This window comes from Oncorhynchus mykiss, chromosome 10 (genome assembly GCF_057628025.1).
Source record: "Oncorhynchus mykiss isolate SJ-2025 chromosome 10, ASM5762802v1, whole genome shotgun sequence".
Lineage (NCBI taxonomy): Eukaryota > Metazoa > Chordata > Actinopteri > Salmoniformes > Salmonidae > Oncorhynchus > Oncorhynchus mykiss.
This window is the reverse complement of record NC_143031.1, coordinates 72,636,209-72,655,058: the sequence shown is the minus strand read 5'-3', so window position 1 is coordinate 72,655,058 and position 18,850 is coordinate 72,636,209. Positions and strand designations below refer to the sequence as shown.

General features: G+C 43.4%; 1 protein-coding gene across 1 annotated transcript; it reads left to right on the top strand.

Annotated features, from left to right (window-relative positions):
- The first annotated feature begins 1,148 nt into the window (after positions 1-1,148).
- LOC110518698 (uncharacterized) lies at positions 1,149-17,981 on the top strand. The gene is made up of 25 exons (XM_090187828.1): positions 1,149-1,483; positions 1,945-2,334; positions 2,511-3,580; positions 3,680-4,206; positions 4,445-4,711; positions 4,957-5,385; positions 5,664-6,086; positions 6,365-6,793; positions 7,091-7,531; positions 7,841-8,281; positions 8,740-9,168; positions 9,478-9,918; positions 10,228-10,668; positions 11,079-11,507; positions 11,805-12,245; positions 12,524-12,952; positions 13,259-13,699; positions 13,958-14,224; positions 14,341-14,598; positions 14,716-14,961; positions 15,203-15,460; positions 15,725-16,108; positions 16,193-16,462; positions 16,552-16,635; positions 16,783-17,981. Exons 2-25 carry the CDS (start codon positions 1,998-2,000, stop codon positions 16,847-16,849), a joined length of 9,249 nt encoding a protein of 3,082 aa, XP_090043954.1. The 5' UTR covers positions 1,149-1,483; positions 1,945-1,997; the 3' UTR covers positions 16,850-17,981.
- Positions 17,982-18,850: the final 869 nt, after the last annotated feature.

The following is an 18,850-nucleotide window of genomic DNA, read 5'->3' as shown; positions in this document are numbered from 1 at the left end:
ATCTCTAACCACAACCCCTTGGAATGAGTCCCAAAAGGTGCACTATTCCCTTTCCAGTGCACTACTTTTTTTACCAGAGCCCTGTGCAGGGAATAAGGTGCCATTTGGGACGTACACCTTCCCTTCTTCCCCACTGGGCCTGACATCATTTTAGACACTAGTGTAGATCTAAAGGGATTGAATTAGTGTTAGCAAGATATCTCTAACGTCTGTACAATGCTCTTAGCTCTACACTGGTGTCTAGGGGATATGGGTTAGGGGAGAAGTGTCTAGGCGCTAGGCTAGGGGTTGTTTCTGGACAGATCCTTGTAATTGGGCACTTTGGTTTTGAAAACTAATGCAAACAGAGAAGAAAGCAGAGAGAGGTGAAGAGAAAGGGATGAGAGGAAAGAGAGGAAAGAGGGGAGAAGAGGAGTGTTACCATGACGTCAGCATGTCTTCCTGGGGGACCAGTCAAATTTAGGGTAATCTAACTGTGGTCTGAAATTGTCAATTTGTAGGCTAGTTCTGGCCCATCCCGTCGGTTTCTGGAACCAATCAGAACAGTCAGAATGAGTTTGCGTTCTAGGGTGGCAAATCCATACTCATCTTAGAGAAGAAATGTCAGTTGGTCGGAGCAATGTGAATAGGTAGCCAGGCTATCCATCCTTCTTCAATGCACTGATCAGACATGACTGGTCTGGGGGAATCTGTACTGAATAATTCAGTAATTTGTTTAACTTGTATAGGAGAAGAAAAATACTTTATTATCCACACAAGATGGCAACGTTTCTTCTGCTGTACCCAACACACACACACACTAGGTTGGAGAGGCTGGATCTGTCATAGAGGAGGAGGAAGGATTCATTTTACTGAATACTTATGGCAGGCACCCTACACTTAGCCTATGTGTTGTCTTAGTTAGGCCACATATTAATGTTATCATGTAATTACATAATTGTCCAATTTAAATGCAGAATTCTGCTCAGAATTCACTTTCAGGATATCTGGGTAGGCCTAATATACTGTCTATGGAGATTTTTTTTGACCAGCTCATGAACTCGGTGGGCTTTTTAGGACGTTGTTTTGATGTTCGACGTTCACTCGGCCGTTCGCTCACATTCCGGATCTAAAGTGGGGTGTATTCATTAAGATCCAAACGGAAATAAACGGGCAGAAACGGGGCGGGACTAACCTGAGAAACGCTCGTTTTCGTTGCAAAACATTGTGCTACGCTATGCACTTGTGAAGTCAACCCTGGCATGTACTGTTTTTCTCTCTTTCCTCTCACCCCTCTCTTATCTACTCACCCCCTATCTCCTTTCTTCTCTGTATTAGTTTTTAAAACCAACGCGCGCAGTTTTAGTGATACAACAACACCACGTTTAGTAGCCAAACGTCGCCCAAATAATGTTTTTATACGCCGAAGTATAAGTGAAAGTACAAATAGCTAAAGCTACACGAGCTCACTGAAATACGACGCGAGAAAGATTTTGGGGACAAGGTAAGGCTTTTCTAACAATCGATAACGGATTGTGAAACCAACACATGATCTGCTGTGCCCAGCCTTTGTCCTACTACCTATTTTTTTTAACTATTAAATGCGAATTATTTGGCAAGTTTGTGGCTATATACCCATGGAACATATACATTAAAGACAACTGCTCTTTCCATGAGTTGGTCCTGCTGCGGAATTCTCCATTTCTAATATGTGTAAACACAAGTGCGGGATTTACTTCTGGGTTAACAGAGATTAATACATGCCCAATGACCATAGTTTAACTGTCATACATCAATGTTCGAACCAAATCAAAACCCCAAATATAAGCCTGTTTTAACACATAGATAAATTGATAAATTGACATTCAGTTGGGGTATGTTTTTTCAAAATAGAAGATTTTTTTGAGTAAATAAACCTCATTATTTGACTGTTCGACTATTGACTGACTATATACTATCTTCTAGATATCCTTCATGTTGTGACATACCAGTGATGGGGCAGAATCACACCCGGTGACATGGCTTGTACAAGGCAATCCGCTTTAGAGTACATTCAAAATGGAAGGAGACTCCTTGTTGAAAGGCTCCAGAATCTGTCCCTCATTGTGGAAAACCTGTTCCAGCGCAAGGTTCTTCAGGAGGAGGAAGTCAGTAAAATTCAGGCAGAAGTTGACCGTTTTGACCAAACCAGAAAAATACTGGACTGGGTCACGGCCAAAGGAGAAGCTGCATGCTACGAGTTACTGATGATTCTAGACATCACAAGGAAGAGGACCTTAGACAACGCTGACTTACAGCAATGGATCAGCTGCTTCCCCTTCAAGGAAGACCCAGAGATGTCAGACTACCTTGTTGGCAAGTGATTATTATATTATACAATTAGTATCCAGTACATAGTATACAATTGGCTGGGCAGAAAATATATATTTTTTTAGGTGTGTTTGATTTAGCTTACTGTGTGCATCGGGTGGACAGGGTTTCTGTTGGCACAGTGCATTTACTCTCGCTTTTCCTTTGTATCATTATTTTAGGTTCAAAACCCTGTCACAGATATCAGTCACAGCTGAAATGTAAAGCTCGAAAGATCACAGAGGCTGCATGGAGACAAAGCTGTAGTCTCCTACCAGAGAGGTGTAGAAATGAGGTGACTTTCTCTTACACTCCTCTTGTGTTAGATACAGACGTGCCTTCATCTCTCTCTAAAATCGAAACGAAGAGCAAAAGATGCAAGAAAGCTCGCCCTAAAAAGCTAAAGAGCTTCATCCCCGTGGCCAAACAGGAAACGTCCCCGACTGACCTGCTTAAAACACCCAAGAGAAGGATCCTCTTAGTTGGAAAACCTGGAATTGGAAAGACAGCAGTCGCCCATCAAATGTTGAACCTCTGGGCACAGAAAGATCACAGAGAACTAGATTACATGTTTTACTTTGATGTGAGAGACATTTCACCCAGCACACATCCCATGAGACTGGAGGACCTTCTCTTTAACATGTACAGTGAGCCAGAAGAAAGTAGAGAAGAAGTGTTACAGGATATTAAGAAGAACTCTGAAAACGTTGTCATCATTTTTGATGGAATCACAGACCTCTCCTCTCATTCGGTGATAAAGAAACTTGTGGACAAGGACCTCCTCCTTGATGCAAAGATTGTGATCACATGCAGACCAGAGGTTCCATCAGGAGACTTCCTGACAGACTGGCTCTCGTTCAGAGTGGAGGTGAAAGGGTTCAGTAATGAGTCCATCCGGGCTTACTTAACAAAGATGTTGAGTGCTGAGCCTAACCCTACGCCAAACCATGATTCCTTGAGCATTGTGTTAAACAACCTAGAGTTGTTCAGTCTGTGCCATGTCCCGATGTATGCATTGATGGTGGTTGCCTGCATGTATTATTCCACCCAAGAGGCTTCTAAGCAGCCATGGCCTACAACTAAGATGTACATCAACATCCTCCGTTACTGCATCCTAAAACACAGTGGCAAACAGATGAATGATCTCGACAAGTGTCTCGCAGAAAACAGAGAAAAAATATTGTCTTTAGCAGAAATGGCTTTCGATGCAACACAGCAAAAAACGATGAACTTGACAGAACTGAGCTACGAAGTAAGCAGTGTCCAGTTTTCTTTCTTGAGGGCTCTTATGATTATGGTTGAGCCCACAGTATCAGACACTTACTCTGCATTTCTCCATTACACAATGCAGGAGTTCTTTGGTGCCCTTTGGCTCTTACAGAATCCAGACAAAATCAGAGATGTTCTACAGAAGTGCCAGACTGAAGAATGGAAACACACAAAACACATGGTTCCTTTCATGTGTGGGCTTCTGAATGAGAGGAATATTCGATTGGTAAATGGTCTAGTTCCAGCTCAACAGATCAAGAAGACATCAGATTGGTTCTTCAAGGAAGTGGTAAACACATTTCTTCCACTTCAAACAAACCAAGATCATGCAGAAGGTGGTGCTCCTGAGTTTGAGAGAGATCTTCTGTTTTTATGTCAGTGCTTGTATGAATCTCAGTCTACTGAGGCCTGTTTGCTTCTTCTGGACAAACTGGACTACACTCTAGACCTGGATGAAGAACATCTTGATCCTCACCAGTGCTGTGCAGTCTCCTATATGATCAGTCAGTCTGCAGAGAGAAAGGTTGACTTGGACCTGAACAGCTGCACTGTGTCAGACCAAGGACTAAGGCTGATACTGGGCTCTCTGAAGAACGTCCGATATCTCAGGTAATATTTGTTATGTATTTGTGTAATTTAGTTATCTAATGCACCAATTTATTTCCAATTAACTAGTCAATAAAATGAGGATAAGGCTAACCTTATCCTAAACATGATACATTTATATGTTGTATTCTACCTCCACTCAGATACTGAGTTATAAACACCTCTGTTTCATGCTACTTTGAAACTTTTTGACAAATGTAATTATAATAAACTCTATTTTAAAACCCTTTTCTGATCATAGATCTGACCCAGCAATGCTGTGTCAACTCTGGACAACTTTGCTGCGCAGTGAGGCAGACATTGACTTCACTAGCTTACTTGGGCTCTGTGGAAATGAGTTGCACCTTCCATTCCAGGGTGAAAGACGAGTTTTTGTGAGAGCAGAAGAAGTGATGAAGCAGAGCCTAGAGAGGGTTAACCTCTGTCTACACTGGGATCGGAGAACTCTTCTCAGTGAGGCTCTCAGCAAGACCATTTTAAAGTGTTTAACACATATCAACAAACTCCAGTGAGTGTTTACACTGCCAGTACATATTTATTCAATGTCTTTGTGACTATTAATTCATTTAAGTCGATTAAAAACATAGGTTGTCAATGTAAATATCAAGAGGTTAATATCTAGACAAAGAAGTCACTGCAACAATACAACAAGATAGACACATGGCAACAGCATTTAGCCTGTAAAAGAGGCAGTCACTTTCTACCTGTATTTACAGTATCTAAACAAAGACTTTCTTATGCTTTATGGTTCAGTTTTACCCCACTACAAGATCAGAGAGAATCCCCTGAAAAACTAGAGAAAGAAGAGAAAGCAGTCCTACTAGATTTGTGTCTACAAGCAGGATTATGTCACAGAGAAACGTTCCAGGGTGCTGTGAACACACTGCTGTCACTGTTCTCTGTGTATCAAACTGAAAGATATGACATCTTGCTGGATCTGTACTCACATGTGAAGTACAATAGGAAACAAGCAGGCAGAAGTATCCTTCCATCATTGAGACCTCTTTACCAGCCAGCTCCTGCAGTCTGGTTCATAGACCTCTCAGAGAGAAAGGTCTCCCTCCTCCTAGAAGTGCTGAAACTCCAACCAGAGAAGAAATCAGTAGAGCTGAAAGGCTGGTCAGATGAAGAGATTGAAGTGAGGAGTTTCCTTCAGTGTCTGCCTTACATCTCACAGCTGAGGTGAGTTGAATCAGTACAGTTCATGGATTGTAGTTGTCTGTCCCTTTATTTCCCTTCAGAGAGGTTTGTTTGTAGCTTTCTGCATTAGCCTAATATGCTAAGTATACACATACTGTTTTGAAAAGATGCAATCTTACTTTGTAGTCTACGGAACAATTGAAGTGCATGATGAGTGCAGAGAGATAGTTGTACTTTATCTACTATAATGTAACCATTCAAAATTCATATCCTCCATCCAACACTTTCTTCATCTCTTTAATGTTACACTGTTTGTTCAGGTTTGCTCCACCACAGGATCAGATAGGATCCCCTGAAGAGTGGAGAAAGAGAGAGAAGACATTCCTACTGAATCTGTGTCTTCAAGCAGCCCTCCATGAGAGAGAAACCATACAAACAACTGTAGAGAAAGTGTTGTCACTGTCTGAAGTTTATCACGATCAGAAATGGGAGCTCCTGCTGGATCTGTACTCTCATGTGAAGGACTATGAGACTCAAACAGGCATCCTTCCAGCATTACAGCCACTTTACCAGTCAGCTCCTGCAGTCTGGTCCATAGACCTCTCAGAGAGAAAGGTCTCCCTCCTCCTAGAGGTGCTGAAACTCCAACCAGAGAAGAAATCAGTAGAGCTGAAAGGCTGGTCAGATGAAGAGAGTGAAGTGAGGAGTTTCCTTCAGTGTCTGCCCTACATCTCACAGCTGAGGTGAGTTGAATCAGTACAGTTCATGGATTGTAGTTGTCTGTCCCTTTATTTCCCTTCAGAGAGGTTTGTTTGTAGCTTTCTGCATTAGCCTAATATGCTAAGTATACACATACTGTTTTGAAAAGATGCAATCTTACTTTGTAGTCTACGGAACAATTGAAGTGCATGATGAGTGCAGAGAGATAGTTGTACTTTATCTACTATAATGTAACCATTCAAAATTCATATCCTCCATCCAACACTTTCTTCATCTCTTTAATGTTACACTGTTTGTTCAGGTTTGCTCCACCACAGGATCAGATAGGATCCCCTGAAGAGTGGAGAAAGAGAGAGAAGACATTCCTACTGAATCTGTGTCTTCAAGCAGCCCTCCATGAGAGAGAAACCATACAAACAACTGTAGAGAAAGTGTTGTCACTGTCTGAAGTTTATCACGATCAGAAATGGGAGCTCCTGCTGCATCTGTACTCTCACGTGAAGGACTATGAGACTCAAACAGGCAGGAGTGTCCTTCCAGCATTACAGACAGTTTACCAGTCAGCTCCTGCAGTCTGGTGCATAGACCTCTCAGAGAGAAAGGCTTCCCTCCTCCTAGAAGTGCTGAAACTCCAACCAGAGAAGAAATCAGTAGAGCTGTGGGACTGGTCAGATGAAGAGAGTGAAGTGAGGAGTTTCCTTCAGTGTCTGCCCTACATCTCACAGCTGAGGTGAGTCTGAACATGTGTGGTGGTTAGTGATTATGTGATGCTAGTGATTATTGTCTTTTAGAAACCTGGTAAATATAAAAGTAAAAATTTTTGTGAATCTGGTAACATTTATACTCAGATTTCCTGAATGAACATGTTGCATTAAGAAATGTCACACATATATATTTTGAATTTCTCTAAAATAATATAAACAAAAGTGCATTATATAAATGTATAACTACTTCATATATATTTTAGTGATGACTGGTTTCATGTGTCCATCCATGTCTGAATCAGCTGTTACTGTCCTTGTTGCAGTTTCTATCCATGGTGGTCTGATCCCTCAAAGCTGATCAAGTTCCTGGTGGGTCTCCTGTCTCAAGCAGCAGAGTGGGAGGAGCAGTCAGGAGAGAAGACACTGAAGCTGGTGTCATCAGTGTGTACTTACAGAACCTTCCCTTTCTGTGACGAGGATTATTTTGATGAGTCGTTTCAATGGGATCTCCTGCTGGATCTGTATTCACATGTGAAGGACTATGAGACTCAAACAGGCAGGAGTGTCCTTCCAGCATTACAGCCACTTTACCAGCCAGCTCCTGCAGTCTGGTTCATAGATCTCAGAAAGAGAAACGTCTCCCTCCTCCTAGAAGTGCTGAAACTCCAACCAGAGAAGAAATCAGTAGAGCTGTGGGACTGGTCAGATGAAGAGAGTGAAGTGAGGAGTTTCCTTCAGTGTCTGCCCTACATCTCACAGCTGAGGTGAGTCTGAACATGTGTGGTGGTTAGTGATTATGTGATGCTAGTGATTATTGTCTTTTAGAAACCTGGTAAATATAAAAGTTCAAATGTTGGTGAATCTGGTAACATTTATACTCAGATTTCCTGAATGAACATGTTGCATTAAGAAATGTCACACATAGATATAGTTAATTTCTCTAAAATTATATATTTTTTCATAAATCAGAAGTACATTTATGTAAATGTATAACTACTTCATATATATTTTAGCAATGACTGGTTTCACGTGTCCATCCATGTCTGAATCAGCTGTTACTGTCCTTGTTGCAGTTTCTGTCCATGGTGGTCTGATATCTCAAAGCTGATCAAGTTCCTGGTGGGTCTCCTGTCTCAAGCAGTAGAGTGGGAGGAGCAGTCAGGAGAGAAGACACTGAAGCTGGTATCATCAGTGTGTACTTACAGAACCTTCCCTTTCTGTGACGGGGATGATGAGGATGAGTGGTTTCAATGTGATCTCCTGCTGGATCTGTACTCACATGTGGAGGACTATGAGACTAAAACAGGCAGGAGTGTCCTTCCATCATTGAGACCACTTTATCAGTCAGCTCCTGCAGTCTGGTCCATAGACCTCTCAGAGAGAAAGGCCTCCCTCCTCCTAGAAGTGCTGAAACTCCAACCAGAGAAGAAACCAGTACAGCTGAAAGGCTGGTCAGATGAAGAGAGTGAAGTGAGGAGTTTCCTTCAGTGTCTGCCTTACATCTCACAGCTGAGGTGAGTTGGATCAGTACAGCTCAGGTGAGTTGGATCAGTACAGCTCAGGTGAGTTGGATCAGTACAGCTCAGGTGAGTTGGATCAGTACAGCTCAGGTGAGTTGGATCAGTACAGCTCAGGTGAGTTGGATCAGTACAGCTCAGAGATTGTTGTCTGTCCCTGTATTTCACTTTTAAAAAGGAAGTTTGTTCGTAACAACCGAATATGCTAAACATACACATACTGTTTTGGAAAGATACAATCTTACTTTGTGGTGATGATTATAAGGAACAGTTGAAGTGGATGATGAGTTTAGAAAGATACAGTCTTACTTTGTGGTGATGATTATAAGGAACAGTTGAAGTGGATGATGAGTTTAGAAAGATAGTCATGTTATTTGACCTGACATAATGTGACCGTCTGAAATGCAGATTATATCTCACATATTCATCTATTTGTTGTTAAACTGTTCATGCAGTTTTACTCCACCACAGTATCAGAGAAGATCCCCTGAAGAGTGGAGAAAGAGAGAGAAGACATTCCTACTGAATCTGTGTCTTCAAGCAGCCCTCCATGAGAGAGAAACCATACAAACAACTGTAGGGAAAGTGTTGTCACTGTCTGAAGTTTATCAGGGTCGGAAATGGGATCTCCTGCTGGATCTGTACTCTCACGTGAAGGACTATGAGACTAAAACAGGCAGGAGTGTCCTTCCAGCATTACAGCCAGTTTACCAGTCAGCTCCTGCAGTCTGGTCCATAGACCTCTCAGAGAGAAAGGCTTCCCTCCTCCTTGAAGTGCTGAAACTCCAACCAGAGAAGAAATCAGTAGAGCTGTGGGACTGGTCAGATGAAGAGAGTGAAGTGAGGAGTTTCCTTCAGTGTCTGCCCTACATCTCACAGCTGAGGTGAGTCTGAACATGTGTGGTGGTTAGTGATTATGTGATGCTAGTGATTATTGTCTTTTAGAAACCTGGTAAATATAAAAGTTCAAATGTTGGTGAATCTGGTAACATTTATACTCAGATTTCCTGAATGAACATGTTGCATTAAGAAATGTCACACATAGATATTGTTAATTTCTCTAAAATTATATATTTTTTCATAAATCAGAAGTACATTTATGTAAATGTATAACTACTTCACATATATTTTAGTGATGACTGGTTTCACGTGTCCATCCATGTCTGAATCAGCTGTTACTGTCCTTGTTGCAGTTTCTATCCATGGTGGTCTGATCCCTCAAAGCTGATCAAGTTCCTGGTGGGTCTCCTGTCTCAAGCAGCAGAGTGGGAGGAGCAGTCAGGAGAGAAGACACTGAAGCTGGTGTCATCAGTGTGTACTTACAGAACCTTCCCTTTCTGTGACGAGGATTATTTTGATGAGTCGTTTCAATGGGATCTCCTGCTGGATCTGTATTCACATGTGAAGGACTATGAGACTCAAACAGGCAGGAGTGTCCTTCCAGCATTACAGCCACTTTACCAGCCAGCTCCTGCAGTCTGGTTCATAGATCTCAGAAAGAGAAACGTCTCCCTCCTCCTAGAAGTGCTGAAACTCCAACCAGAGAAGAAATCAGTAGAGCTGTGGGACTGGTCAGATGAAGAGAGTGAAGTGAGGAGTTTCCTTCAGTGTCTGCCCTACATCTCACAGCTGAGGTGAGTCTGAACATGTGTGGTGGTTAGTGATTATGTGATGCTAGTGATTATTGTCTTTTAGAAACCTGGTAAATATAAAAGTTCAAATGTTGGTGAATCTGGTAACATTTATACTCAGATTTCCTGAATGAACATGTTGCATTAAGAAATGTCACACATAGATATAGTTAATTTCTCTAAAATTATATATTTTTTCATAAATCAGAAGTACATTTATGTAAATGTATAACTACTTCATATATATTTTAGCAATGACTGGTTTCATGTGTCCATCCATGTCTGAATCAGCTGTTACTGTCCTTGTTGCAGTTTCTGTCCATGGTGGTCTGATATCTCAAAGCTGATCAAGTTCCTGGTGGGTCTCCTGTCTCAAGCAGCAGAGTGGGAGGAGCAGTCAGGAGAGAAGACACTGAAGCTGGTGTCATCAGTGTGTACTTACAGAACCTTCCCTTTCTGTGACAGGGATGATGAGGATAAGTGGTTTCAATGTGATCTCCTGCTGGATCTGTACTCACATGTGGAGGACTATGAGACTAAAACAGGCAGGAGTGTCCTTCCATCATTGAGACCACTTTACCAGTCAGCTCCTGCAGTCTGGTCCATAGACCTCTCAGAGAGAAAGGCCTCCCTCCTCCTAGAAGTGCTGAAACTCCAACCAGAGAAGAAACCAGTACAGCTGAAAGGCTGGTCAGATGAAGAGAGTGAAGTGAGGAGTTTCCTTCAGTGTCTGCCCTACATCTCACAGCTGAGGTGAGTTGGATCAGTACAGCTCAGGTGAGTTGGATCAGTACAGCTCAGGTGAGTTGGATCAGTACAGCTCAGGTGAGTTGGATCAGTACAGCTCAGAGATTGTTGTCTGTCCCTGTATTTCCCTTTTTAAAAGGAAGTTTGTTCGTAACAACCGAATATGCTAAACATACACATACTGTTTTGGAAAGATACAATCTTACTTTGTGGTGATGATTATAAGGAACAGTTGAAGTGGATGATGAGTTTAGAAAGATACAGTCTTACTTTGTGGTGATGATTATAAGGAACAGTTGAAGTGGATGATGAGTTTAGAAAGATAGTCATGTTATTTGACCTGCTATAATGTGACCGTCTGAAATGCAGATTATATCTCACATATTCATCTATTTGTTGTTAAACTGTTCATGCAGTTTTACTCCACCACAGTATCAGAGAAGATCCCCTGAAGAGTGGAGAAAGAGAGAGAAGACATTCCTACTGAATCTGTGTCTTCAAGCAGCCCTCCATGAGAGAGAAACCATACAAACAACTGTAGGGAAAGTGTTGTCACTGTCTGAAGTTTATCACAATCAGAAATGGGAGCTCCTGCTGGATCTGTATTCTCATGTGAAGGACTATGAGACTCAAACAGGCAGGAGTGTCCTTCCAGCATTACAGCCAGTTTACCAGTCAGCTCCTGCAGTCTGGTCCATAGACCTCAGAAAGAGAAAGGTCTCCCTCCTCCTAGAAGTGCTGAAACTCCAACCAGAGAAGAAACCAGTACAGCTGAAAGGCTGGTCAGATGAAGGGAGTGAAGTGAGGAGTTTCCTTCAGTGTCTGCCTTACATCTCACAGCTGAGGTGAGTCTGAACATGTGTGGTGGTTAGTGATTATGTGATGCTAGTGATTATTGTCTTTTAGAAACCTGGTAAATATAAAAGTTCAAGTGTTGGTGAATCTGGTAACATTTATACTCAGATTTCCTGAATGGACATACAAAATGTCACATGAATTAACAATGTCTATCTAAAATGATATATTTTTCATAAAACAGAAGCACATTATGTAAATGTATAACTACTTCATATATATTTTAGTGATGACTGGTTTCATGTGTCCATCCATGTCTGAATCAGCTGTTACTGTCCTTGTTGCAGTTTCTGTCCATGGTGGTCTGATCCCTCAAAGCTGATCAAGTTCCTGGTGGGTCTCCTGTCTCAAGCAGCAGAGTGGGAGGAGCAGTCAGGAGAGAAGACACTGAAGCTGGTGTCATCAGTGTGTACTTACAGAACCTTCCCTTTCTGTGACGAGGTTTATTTTGATGAGTCGTTTCAATGGGATCTCCTGCTGGATCTGTACTTACATGTGGAGGACTATGAGACTCAAACAGGCAGGAGTATCCTTCCAGAATTACAGCCACTTTACCAGCCAGCTCCTGCAGTCTGGTCCATAGACCTCAGAGAGAGAAAGGTCTCCCTCCTCCTAGAGGTGCTGAAACTCCAACCAGAGAAGAAATCAGTAGAGCTGAAAGGCTGGTCAGATGAAGAGCGTGAAGTGAGGAGTTTCCTTCAGTGTCTGCCTTACATCTCACAGCTGAGGTGAGTTGAATCAGTACAGTTCATGGATTGTAGTTGTCTGTCCCTTTATTTCCCTTCAGAGAGGTTTGTTTGTAGCTTTCTGCATTAGCCTAATATGCTAAGTATACACATACTGTTTTGAAAAGATGCAATCTTACTTTGTAGTCTACGGAACAATTGAAGTGCATGATGAGTGCAGAGAGATAGTTGTACTTTATCTACTATAATGTAACCATTCAAAATTCATATCCTCCATCCAACACTTTCTTCATCTCTTTAATGTTACACTGTTTGTTCAGGTTTGCTCCACCACAGGATCAGATAGGATCACCTGAAGAGTGGAGAAAGAGAGAGAAGACATTCCTACTGAATCTGTGTCTTCAAGCAGCCCTCCATGAGAGAGAAACCATACAAACAACTGTAGAGAAAGTGTTGTCACTGTCTGAAGTTTATCACAATCAGAAATGGGAGCTCCTGCTGCATCTGTACTCTCATGTGAAGGACTATGAGACTCAAACAGGCAGGAGTGTCCTTCCAGCATTACAGACAGTTTACCAGTCAGCTCCTGCAGTCTGGTCCATAGACCTCTCAGAGAGAAAGGCCTCCCTCCTCCTAGAAGTGCTGAAACTCCAACCAGAGAAGAAACCAGTACAGCTGAAAGGCTGGTCAGATGAAGAGAGTGAAGTGAGGAGTTTCCTTCAGTGTCTGCCCTACATCTCACAGCTGAGGTGAGTCTGAACATGTTTGGTGGTTAGTGATTATGTGATGCTAGTGATTATTGTCTTTTAGAAACCTGGTAAATATAAAAGTTCAAATGTTGGTGAATCTGGTAACATTTATACTCAGATTTCCTGAATGAACATGATGCATTGCAAAATGTCACACATATATATTTTGAATTTCTCTAAAATATTTTTTTTCATCAAACAGAAGTACATTTATGTAAATGTATAACTGCTTCATATATATTTTAGCGATGACTGGTTTCACGTGTCCATCCATGTCTGAATCAGCTGTTACTGTCCTTGTTGCAGTTTCTGTCCATGGTGGTCTGATCCCTCAAAGCTGATCAAGTTCCTGGTGGGTCTCCTGTCTCAAGCAGCAGAGTGGGAGGAGCAGTCAGGAGAGAAGACACTGAAGCTGGTGTCATCAGTGTGTACTTACAGAACCTTCCCTTTCTGTGACGGGGATGATTTTGATGAGTCGTTTCAATGTGATCTCCTGCTGGATCTGTATTCACATGTGAAGGACTATGAGACTCAAACAGGCCGGAGTGTCCTTCCAGCATTACAGCCAGTTTACCAGTCAGCTCCTGCAGTCTGGTCCATAGACCTCTCAGAGAGAAAGGCCTCCCTCCTCCTAGAAGTGCTGAAACTCCAACCAGAGAAGAAACCAGTACAGCTGAAAGGCTGGTCAGATGAAGAGAGTGAAGTGAGGAGTTTCCTTCAGTGTCTGCCCTATATCTCACAGCTGAGGTGAGTCTGAACATAATGTGTGTGGTTAGTGATTATGTGATGCTAATAGTGATGTGTCTTTATGAAATCTTGTAACATGAAACCTCAATGTTTACTCAGAATACCTGATCTATAAAACTCGTATTACGTTATGTCATGGCATATTATGTAACTTTCTCTGTAACATCACATGGTATTACTTTTCCATGCGACAGTTCAATATTCATGTATTCTAACTGTCGTTTGATTTCATGTGTCCCTCATGTTCTGCTGTTTCAGCTGTGATTCTGACAGGTTCTTCCAGCGTGTGTGTGAATCCATCCCTGTGAGGTCCAGAGAGGATGCCCAGCAGTTGGCCTCTCTCCTCCAGGCCTTGGGCTCCACCCTGTCACTGGGAGGACAGTTACCCAGGAAAACCTGCAGGTCTGTGGTGAGAGTGCTTGGCCTCTGTGCCTCCAGAGTGGACCTCACTCTCACCCCCAGCAAGATGTCTCTGAAAGGAGCCTCACTTCTCTTCACACATGTATCACAGCTACACAAGCTCAGGTATGTTTTGTAAGCTCGATTTTACAGGTCTATTTAGTTTGATTTCTTATTGTGCATTTTATCTGACAAGGTTTCTCTGTTTAAAAGTGGCTTGAGTTTATTTTATTTTATTCCAGGCTGAATGTGGGCATGGCAGTGAGACTGGCCAGACTGGCTAGGAGGACAGGGAGAGGGGGTTCTCCACTGACTGTCCCAGAGCTCTCCCTGGTCCTAAAGAGCAGCCAGCCACCAGAGAAAGTGTTATCCAGGGCTCTGAGTAGTGTGGCGTCCCTGCTGAGACTCTGGACGGTGCAGTGTCTGGACCTGACTGACTTCTGCATCCAGGGTCACTCTCTCATCACACTACTTTGTCACCAAGGCCCTCTCACTCTCAGGTCAGTTTGAAGCTGTTGTTTTTTAAAAAGTGGTAGCAATAAGTAGAAGTAGTAACTTATGTATGTGTTCTTATTTATATTTGTGTTATTTACTGCCTTTATGTTCCAACCTCCTAGACTGCACTCAGACACCCTGCAGCAGCTGGCTGTAGTTGTGTATGAAGCTCAGGACAAGGACTTGACTCGGTGGTTCCTGGAGAAGGTTGGTGGAGACCTGACCTCCTGTAGGCTGGACTGGGAGGTGCTTCTCTCTCTGCTGCAGCATTCAACCCACAACATCACAGTGGACCTCAGGAAGAACAGGCTTCTAGAGAAGAACATCTCAGATCTTTTCCCCTTTCTGGGAAGGGTTATATTCAAGAGGTGAGTGAACTTAATTTTATATTTAAAGACGTTTTAGAAAGAAGAAAACAAATATTTTACAGTGACATTATTTAGAGTTATACCCTGTATTATCATTAGGGTTATATTCAAGAGGTGTTTGATCTTTATTTAATATTGATAGACTTCAACTATTAGTGTTCTACCCAGGTAGTTGTTATGTGAGTTATCCTTTTTATAACCTTAACACAACCATGACAATCCATTCTACATCTTTCTGCAGGCTCAGTTCCAGCTTTGTGAAGTCCACCATCAGACAGATCTATGACAGTAGAGCCAGTGACTGTGTGTCCAGTTTGTTGAGGTCTTCAGACCATTGGATCAACCTGAACAGCAGAGAGCTGGACAGAGTGGACTGTACTGCGCTGTGTTTCACCCTGCAGCACAGCCACCAAGTCAAAGTCAACCTGCTGTGGACCTCCATACCACCGGGGGAGATAGAGAGCATCCTGCCTCTTCTGGACAGAGTCTCCCAACTCAGGTTTCGTTGGCACTCTTTGACCATTCTAGAATGGATAGAACTGTGATGCTTTACACTGTCAGACTCATTTTAACCACTAACCCTAACCTTAGTGTAATGCACTTACTTACCTTACCCTCAGGGTTGGAATTGAAGGGGAATGCATGGGAGTTGACGTGAATCACAGAGTTGTAGTGTGTTTTATCAGTGTTTTTATTGTGTGCTGGTGTGAAACTAATCCTGTCTCTCGCTCTCTCTCTCTCGCGCTCTCTCTCTCTCCTGCAGTGTTGACAGGATGCTGTTGCTGAGTTTCCTCCACTCCTGCGCTGCCTCTCAGATCCTGCAGGGGGCACTATCACCACCTTCAGCAATAACAACAGCAGCAGCAGAGCTGCTCAGGGCTCTGCAGCACAGGTTGGACTTCTCCTGCTCCTCCTCTGTGGACCTGTCGGCTCACGACCAGGGGGAGGCGCTGTGTCTGACCACTGACCACTGTAGGGCCATAAACTCTGTTCTGAAGCAGAGCCAGCACAGCACACAGCTGGTTCAGAACCCGACCCAGAACCAGTCCCGAAACCAGCCCCAGGTGCAGCTCATCCTTAAAGACTGTGAGGTGGAGCACGGAGCACTGAGAGAGCTGCTTCCCATCCTGCATATTGTCAAGCTGAGGTTAGATACACAAGGACAAACTAGTTTAGAAAAGTATGAGTTAGAGCTGTCTCATAATGTTATCTCTGGTTATTGTTCCCTCAGCCCCAGCAAAGCTCTGCTACTTCAGCTGGTGGACCATGTGTGTGAGGGGATTGAAGAGGGAGTGCTGAGGAACGCAGTATCCCTGTGCAGAGCCCTGGATGGGGAGCTGGACCTCAGTGAGACCAGGCTGAACCAAAAGGCCTGTGGATCTCTGGCCCTGGTTCTGGAACACTCAGAGGGGCTGTCAGAACTGGACCTCAGCCACTGCCAACTCACAGACCGCCATCTACAGCCCCTGCTCACACACCTGCACAAAGTTGAAGTCCTTGAGTGAGTGGGTTTCACTCTGTGTGTGTGTGTCCATGTGACTACATGACAAATGTCTGATCCTTCATTCTCTTCCTGTTTCTGTATTTTAGCCTGAGTCACAATGACATCACTGATGCTCTGACCGACAGAATTCTCCAACTGGTCTCCACCAACACTTCAATCCGCACCGTACGGTGAGTGTGTGTGTGATGTCAGTGTGTGTGTGCACGTGAGATCATATGGTCTCTTTTTCTGGGTGCAACTATTTAATGGTGGTTGTCTGTAGTGTAATGTTCTAAAACTAATAATGATGATGATGATGATAGTGTTCTTCTCTACAGGCTCTTCAGCAACAGAATCAAGGACAGAAGTCCGTTCCTGACAGACAAGAGGTTTGACATCTGGTGAAGCAGCATCAGGTCCAAGTCCAGACAGAGGAAGCGAAGATGGATGTTGAAGAGGTAGAGGAAGCGAAGATGGATGTTGAAGAGGTAGAGGAAGCGAAGATGGATGTTGAAGATGGGTGTAGTAGCTACGAAGCCTCATCTCATCAACCTTAACCTGGACACTAAACGTATCCTAATTTTAACCAATTCTTAAATATTGAATGAAAGCCACACACCCTTAGTTTTTAGCTGACCTCATCATGGTGTCAGAAGAACTGCAAGTGATGTCATCAGGGATTTGGGGACTAAGGTATTGTAAAAATAGTTGAGACTCCAGAACTCTGGAATGTTCTGAGTGTAATGGATAGGAATGTGTAGTTTTATTTACCTCTTACATGGTTCTGAAAAACACAGGAACATGTGTAGTATAATGTTTTTACTAGATGATTTTTGTGATCTGACAATTTGTGAAATTCCTTCTGAAGGAATGGATTGTATATGTGCTTTTATAGTCTAGTATTTATCAGGTTGATGTGAATGTGTTCTACAGTTGCAGTGGGAGACTTAATACATGAGTGTTTTGTTGCAGGTCAACCTCATGGTATTGTTACTCAGGCTAGCCCTGTTGAGAACCAAGCTTCCCTATTCAGGAAGCAAGAGATGTGTTGACTTCTCTTGAACGTTTGCTATGTTGTGCAACGTTTTGTACTGAATGACACGTTTCCCCGAAATGTTCCTGAACAGACTTCGAGGTACGTTTGGTGGGTGTGGCTTGAAGCAATGAATTACATATATTTTTATTTGTAAAGGGCAGTGGCCATGCTGACAGCATTCTCCAACCCACAACCCAACCCCTCCCCATTTTTCAACTGGTTGTTCAGTACAGCACCGTTTACGTTCCATTGAACCGTTTCAGAACGTAGAAACATACTGAACGCAGCCCTGGTGAAGTTCAGGGCAGAAAGTAGCTACAAGTGGGTGGAAACCATTGATGCCTCGCAACACGTCAAACCAATCAATTGCCTTGCTTTGGCGGAGCACTAAAGGTAGCCACTAGTGCCATAGGAGGAACAGTGTGTGAGGATGCCCAGGAAATCGCTGGTGTATAACATAGGCTGTATGTACACACATCATAATAAAATGTATTTAGTAGAGCAGTTGTAATGCCTTCATCGACTTGTGATGAACATTACACGCAGCTTCCCTTTTAAGGGCATGTGGGGGAGGTTTCTTGAAATATAACATCCAATCAAAATGTAGCCGCTGGAACCCAGCAGACCATTCTGTTTTGGCTCATACAAAATTCTCCAATTCTCCAGCATGACAACAATGTGATTTTGGAGGTATGGCTACATGAGACTAGTACAATGAGACTAGTTGGTCGAAGATTTTAGCTTATTCCTTTAGTCCCGCCCCATTTTACCTTCACAGATTTATGCTGGGATCTTTTCCACGTGTGAAGTAGCTGGTGGCTCTTGCCCTTGAAGCATGGTGTTACAGATTCAAGCCTGGACTGGTCAATGTGGTTTTGGTAGCACTAACCTGATGGTGATAGAAGCATTGGATTCCTTCTCCGGTTAATCCTGTGGTTCGGGAACAAAAGTGTCTACTTTTTCCTCCATAACCACTGCTGGTTACTGTTCCATATCCGCAGGGGGGAATCCCAGGATGAACCACTCCCCACTTATCGCTTTCTTCCGGCCAACAAGGCACAGCCATCTTACGTGTCACAGCTACTCCCAGCAGCCTGTACCCCCAGCAGCCTGTACCCCCAGCAGCCTGTACCCCCAGCAGCCTGTACCCCCAGCAGCCTGTACCCCCAGCAGCCTGTACCCCCAGCAGCCTTTACTCCCAGCAGCCTGTACTCCCAGCAGCCTTTACTCCCAGCAGCCTTTACTCCCAGCAGCCTTTACTCCCAGCAGCCTTTACTCCCAGCAGCCTGTACCCCCAGCAGCCTGTACCCCCAGCAGCCTGTACCCCCAGCAGCCTGTACCCCCAGCAGCCTTTACTCCCAGCAGCCTGT